We start from the raw sequence: 6,719 nt of genomic DNA on the forward strand, positions 1-6,719 counted from the left end.
GTACATGTACTGCAGCTCTGGACCTATAACAGTTCTCCCAGTATATGAAATGGTATGCATGCTATTCTGTATCCAAATTTATAGTAGCTTTATATCTCTTTAATAATCAGTTCGAAACATTCCCGAATAACATCAATGACATGTATCACTGTTCCAGGTTATTTTAATATAATTAAATCTTGAGTCATGATAAGGGCATAAGCACTAAATTGCTTTTCACCAAATTCATCAAGTATGAACAAATGTTCTTAAGCTTAAGTCATATTTCGAGAAGATATGTAAAATAAATTTGACTCTAAATTTATGTTATGCATGTACTGTCAAATTTAGCCATGCGAAAATGTCTCAAAGATAGAAAGGTGAAAACTTGAGATATAGGTGGTTCAATTTCACTTACCTTATGATGTTGAAGTTCTCCAATGATCCTGTTGATCTTCACCTTCAAACGGTAGAACGTAGTGATATCCGAATCTCAACTACACACTTCAATCACAATCCAAGACTGACTAAATGTAGACTAGAAATCAAGATATAAGTTTGACAACTAAATTTGACAACAATCTTGAGTTAGCAACACTTGTGAGTTTGACCGAGCAATGCTCTAACAATCTCCCCCTTTGTCAATTTTAGTGACAAAATTATCAATACATATGGATTAAAAAATATAGCTTCAAAACTCCAGAATCCACCATGCTTGATTTCCTTGGTTCTTCAAACCCTTGAATTCTTCGTTACTTCAAGTTGCAATGATTCTGAACGTGTTCAACTCAGCATCGTTGTTGTTAAAGATCCGTAGCGATAACAACTTTGAAAAGAGATTTTCAATTGTCGTTATACAGAAACATAGCATTATTATCTTCTCCAAAGTTCAACTGTATCACAAATTCGAAGTAATACTACGGTAATATGTTTCTCCCGCTTAATCAATACTTACATATTTTGCATAATAGGTGAAACCTATGGATATTGATTAACTCCCTCTTACATAATGATCTGTAAACTATATGTATGTGAAAAAGCGGGGGGTATACCAATCACACCCAATGATTCGCTCAGAAATCTGTATGGGGTAAACTCCAACTTAATTCCGAGAGCACCAACTTAAAAGCGAGACTCAATCGATAATTATATCAAAGAGTTTATATTTGTTTCTCAATACAATCATGAAATCAAACAGACAGAAATCCGCGAGCCTGATTGATATGAGAAATAACTTGGATGGTACCAAAGACCAATGACCAAGTGTCAATCAAGTTCTATCCAACAAACAAGGTCGGATTTACCAACTGTTTGAACCACACACAACCTGTGATATTTCAATTATACAAAAATATAATGCGGAAAAGAAATAACACAGACACCAGAAATTTTGTTAACGAGGATACTACAGATGCAAAAAAACCTCGGGACTTAGTCCAGTTTGAACACCACACTGTATTAAGCCGCTACAAACTCTAGCCTAGTACAAGTTAACTTCGGACTGGAATGTAGTTGAGCCCTAACCAAGTCTCACACCGGTTAAGGTACAGTCATGTTCCTTACGCCTCTAGAATCATGCCGAATTTTGCGCACTTGATTCCCTTAGCTGAGCTCACCCACAACTAAGAGTTTCTACGACCGAAAGTAAAAGACTTATAAACAAATCTGTCTCCCACAAATATGTCTATTCTTTATTCTGTTTTTCTTCTGTCTTTTGATAAAATCATGGTGAACAGGAACTAACTAATAACCCGGTCTTATACTCCCGAAGATCAGCTTACAAAATATTAGCCACCTCACAATAACCCAACCGATTAACAAGAAAAGTTATTGCGGAATCACAAGAGTCTGAGACGAAAAACTTTTGTGATTACTTTTTACATCTTACCTATCGGACATAAATCTCAAGTAAATCTTAGAGAAGATAAAACTCAATATGATAGAACAAGTAAGATCAGAATACGCAACTACAGATAAAATAGTTGGATCTGGCTTCACGAATCCCAATGAAGTCTTCAAGTCGCTAACCTATAATGGTTTTGGAAAAACCTAGGTTAAAGGAGAATCGACTCTAGTATGCAACTAGGAACACACAGAAGTGTGGGGATTAGGTTTTCCCATTGCTAGAGTTCTCCCTTATATAGTCTTTCAAATCAGGGTTGCTTTCAATCAAAGCTAAGATAGCTTAGTAACAAAGCATTCAATACTAGGTATGCGTATGTTTCTTGGTTCACATAATTTTTATGGTATGGATACCGGGTATGCATACCAAAAAGTTGCTGCCGAACTATAGCTATGTCGATACGTGTACTGGGTACATGTACTGCGGATCCAGACCTATAACAGTTCTCCGGTATGTGAACTGGTATGCATACTGTCCTGTATCCAGATTTACAAAAGTTCTATATCTCTCTAATAATCAATTTGAAATATTCCCGAATAACATCAATGACACATATCACTGTTCCAAGCTATTTTCAAATTATTAAATATTGAGTCACAATGAGGTCATAAGCAATTAATTGTTTTTCACCAAATTCAACAAGTATGAACAAATGTTCGTAAGCTTAAGTCATATTTCGAGAAGATATGTAAGATAAACTTGACTTGAAATTTCTGTTATGCATGTACTGTCTAATTTAGTCATGTGACAATGTCTCAAAGATGGAAACGTGAAAACTTGAGATATAGGTGGTTCAGTCTTCACTTACCTTTTGATGTTGAAGTTCTCCAAAGCTCATGTTGATCTCCGCCTTTTAACGTTAGAACGCAGTGATATCCGAATCTCAACTACACACTTTCATCCTAATCCGAGACTGACTAAATGTAGACTAGAAATCAACATATTGTTTTGACAACTAAATTTGACAACCTTGAGATAGAAACACTTGTGAGTTCGACCGAGCAATGCTCTAACAGTTGCTATCTGGATAGATCTAACAGTTGTCAAGGTTATCGATCTTGATATCTCTAACAGTTGCTATCTGGATAGCTCTAACAGTTGCTCTAACAGTTGCTATCTGGATAGCTCTAATAGTTCAACTAAATTTGACAATCTGGATAGCTCTAACAGTTGCTATCCAGATGTCTTGCTCGTTATCGATCTTGTCCTCCCCGTTTCTTTTCCCGTTAATTTGGAGTTTTCAAGATTTACAAGTGTTGTGATGTCTGCAAGAAGGAGTTTAATAGCTTTCACATGTTTTTTTTTGAATATGTTCACTTGGTTCATGCACATAAGTAAACGAGTTTTAGATACTTCAGTTTGTGGCATGTTTTGTTTGGATATTTTCACTTTCTTTTAGTTGATACTTCACTTTATTTTATGTTTACTTGGTTCATGTGCTGGAAGATCTTTTCTCTTTTAGGACACATGAGCCATACATATATCGTCTCTCAATCATACCTGGTGCACAATGCCATTTATTTGTTCGGGCATTGTAAAATATAATTTTTTCTTCTCCGAAATCCAAACAAAAACAGATTACGAACATTAAGAACCTGGCAATTAATATATTTGAAAAAGAACCACACAACCTTAGAGAAAATATAGCTGACTATAAGACCCCATGTCAAGAGTTGGATCCACATATATAATCATTAAAATCACCGACAAAACATATCAAAATCATCATAAGTAAATAAAAATCTTCCGAAAAAGACCAAATTAGAGAAATGTGTCACCGCCATATTAAGAAAATCTAATCACTTAGAACAACGAGGATATAATTTAAGTTTTGATAAAATAAGCATAGAAAGAAAAACCTAAAATTAAAATCTAATATTATAGGAGAAGAAAGATCTTGCGGACAATAGCATTGAAGGCTATCGCCGCCGGTTAGAAAAAAAATGAAGTAGCTAGATCACAGGTCAGGATCGAACCTGCCATTACCAAATTAAAATCTGTCGGCATCCAAATCATAACCAATTGGTTATATGTGGAGCGGACCTTTAAGATTATATTTAGTGTTTATTAAGGGATATTAGCATTGTATGACTGTTATCTTTCTTACGCCCCCTCACGTGAAGGGCACTTTTCTTTTTTTTGATAGGCTAAAGCCGGACCCAGGCCCCTACCCAAATCCATCCAGTTAGACTAGCCCCACTGCTAGACCCAACCCCGCCAAACCCCTCTATACAAACTAATTAAATACAAACCTCTACCACGGTGGGGATCGAACCCCTGACTTCCTCCTTACTGGAGTTGATGGGATACCACTGAGCTATGCTCTTGGACCCACGTGAAGGGCACTTTGGACGTCTAACACATGAACCTTTGTAAGGGTAGCTGTTGGGCTTTCACACATTTTTATTGTTGGGCTTTCAATAAAAATCACCCTTCACTCTTTGGTATCCGCTCGTTCCACGAATTTGATCCAACATTGCAGTTGAAGAGGATTTCTCTTTTGATTTTGGCGATCATTTCATTATTCCGAACTCACTATATGGAGTTGAAGTTATTTCACTCTTGTACAAGTGTTTTAATCAAAGGGATCAAGGGGATCAATTCTGTACAGTCTACTGAAGTTTCTTAACAAGCTGAGCGGCGAGCGCAATGTTGTATTGCAGCGCCATTTGAAGAGAAGAGAAACCTGCTGTTTTAATGATAACTCAATAACAAAGAAGAAGTCTTTGGAGGATAGAATTATTCATAATTTGAAGTTCACACAATTACATTCAGAGAATTCTTGGTTCCTTATATACATTGTCACGCCTAAAATCACGACACAGAGAACACAGAAGAAATGCATGTGAATAAGATGTCAAGGAATTCTTAAGAAGAAGCAAAAGATGAAAATTGAGATGTATTTTTGCCCTCCTCTAGCTGGTGTAGTTTTGCGAAAATTCCAACCAACGGGGCAGTATTATACGTACATGCTTCAGTTTGTGCGTAATTTCCACGATGATCGTTGAAATTGTCGTGGATATCTGGTCCACCAACTAGAGCGCCAGTTACTTCGTTCGGGTTCGGTTTATTTCTACTGTACCACTGGTCATACCCTTGTGTACAACCAATGAACCCTTTGCTTCTCTTGTATGCAACAATGGATGCACCTCTATGGTGCACCCTTTTAGGGTATTTGTATCCAAAACCCACCAAGTAACTTATACCCATTGGATTAGCACCCAAAATGTAATCGACTTGAGATTTTGCTAGTGTCAATAATTCTTGGTGTTTTACCATTTCTCCGTTGCAGTTAAGCTTTTGATTTGCTCTTTTAAGATAATCAGAGTATACCGTTAGAAGGAAAGCCGAAGTAGATACATATTGCATATTGTTCCATTTTCGGATAAATAAAAGCCCCCCCGGTGTTAGCTCCACGTTGCTATTATTGTTTCTGCCAAGACACGAGCATAGATAATGCTCGGCTTTGGAACGATATTGCTCAAGAATTTTCTGAGTATAATCTTCATGATTCCCATCCATTAACAACTGTAAACAAAAAGTTGTTAATTTTATTGTAAAAGAAAAGACACTAAGAGATCGAAAATTTAGTGAGAAAATTAAAGGTTTGAAGTTTATCTTGGAAGCAAGAATTTGAATACCAGCATACTTAACATCCCAGCTGAATTCAGTAATAGCCCATCCAGTGCCACCAAATTCATGAGAATTATTGATAATGTACTTGAAATAATTCGAATTATCGGTGGCTTTGTACAACCACAAAGCTCCCCATAACAATTCATCTTTATAACTACTCACTGATGGATAATATCTTTTCACCACCTCTAAACTTCTATCATATGCTCCTCTATACTTATCTCCGAACTCAAACAACTGAGAAAAAGATAAGAAAAATAATGAACAAAAATTATTTACAAGAAATGAAGAACTATCAGAGTTTAATAATAGTAAAGAAAAACCATACTTACTTGTTGAGCATGATGTAAGAGTAAGTGAGAGTAATGTGGGTTAGACTTCCTAAACACGATAGAAGCTGCTGCCAATGCCGCTGCAGTCTCTCCAGCAAGATCCGATCCCGGGTTATTTTCATCGATTTTATAAGCTTGTCTAGATGTTGTCATGTCTTCCGGTCGTTGCCAACAGTAATGATCGGTATCACCATCTCCAACCTTATATATAAACATCAATTTAGAATTTTATCTTGTAATAACTAATTATTCATAGTTAAAAATATGATTTCTACATATTAAATTACCTCAGCCCAAAACACATTTGGGGAAGTATGAGCTTTGATGAAATAATCTGTTCCCCACTTAATCGCTTCGAGTACGTGCTCATATTCACCAGAGTTAGCGATTTGTTCGCCATACTCGATTACGCTCCATGAAAGCATCGTTACAGTGAAAGCCATTGGTAAACCAAACTTTACATTATCACCAGCATCATAATAACCTCCGACTAAATCAACCTATAATTAATCATCAAAAACAGTGATCAACTTAATAAAATCCACAAGTTAAATGTTAAGTATGTTTCACATTTATAATGGCAATGAAATTACTTACCCCTTGTTCCAATCCATCAGTAAGTCCAGAATTACCTCTCCAGCGTACCCGTTGATTATACGGCAATCGACCGGATCGTTGTGCCTCGAAATAAAGAACACTCTTCTTCAAAGCATCCTTGTAATCAAATGCATTGGATAGAAAAGAGAATGAAAGAAGTAAAACCAAAGAAACCCATGGTTTTGTTGAACTAGTTATTAGACAGCTGCTGCATTGGGTTTTCTCTACCATTAACAACTTTTAACAGTTCAACAAGGGAAGGGAAAATATGG

At 36.2% G+C, this 6,719-nt stretch overlaps 1 protein-coding gene across 2 annotated transcripts; it reads right to left on the reverse strand.

Annotated features, from left to right (window-relative positions):
• Nucleotides 1-4,738: 4,738 nt before the first annotated feature.
• LOC113328053 (endoglucanase 11-like) lies at nt 4,739-6,719 on the reverse strand. Of its 2 annotated transcripts, XM_026575153.1 has the most exons (5): nt 6,448-6,719; nt 6,138-6,350; nt 5,851-6,051; nt 5,524-5,755; nt 5,375-5,410 (listed from the first exon to the last, which is right to left on the reverse strand). In XM_026575153.1, the coding sequence occupies exons 1-5, from the start codon at nt 6,676-6,678 to the stop codon at nt 5,388-5,390; spliced, it is 900 nt and encodes a 299-aa protein (XP_026430938.1). In that variant the 5' UTR covers nt 6,679-6,719; the 3' UTR covers nt 5,375-5,387. The 2 variants fall into 2 exon arrangements, with proteins under 2 accessions (XP_026430934.1, XP_026430938.1); XM_026575149.1 differs by having other exon boundaries at nt 4,739-5,755.

Source organism: Papaver somniferum, chromosome 1, assembly GCF_003573695.1.
Source record: "Papaver somniferum cultivar HN1 chromosome 1, ASM357369v1, whole genome shotgun sequence".
NCBI classification, from domain to species: domain Eukaryota; kingdom Viridiplantae; phylum Streptophyta; class Magnoliopsida; order Ranunculales; family Papaveraceae; genus Papaver; species Papaver somniferum.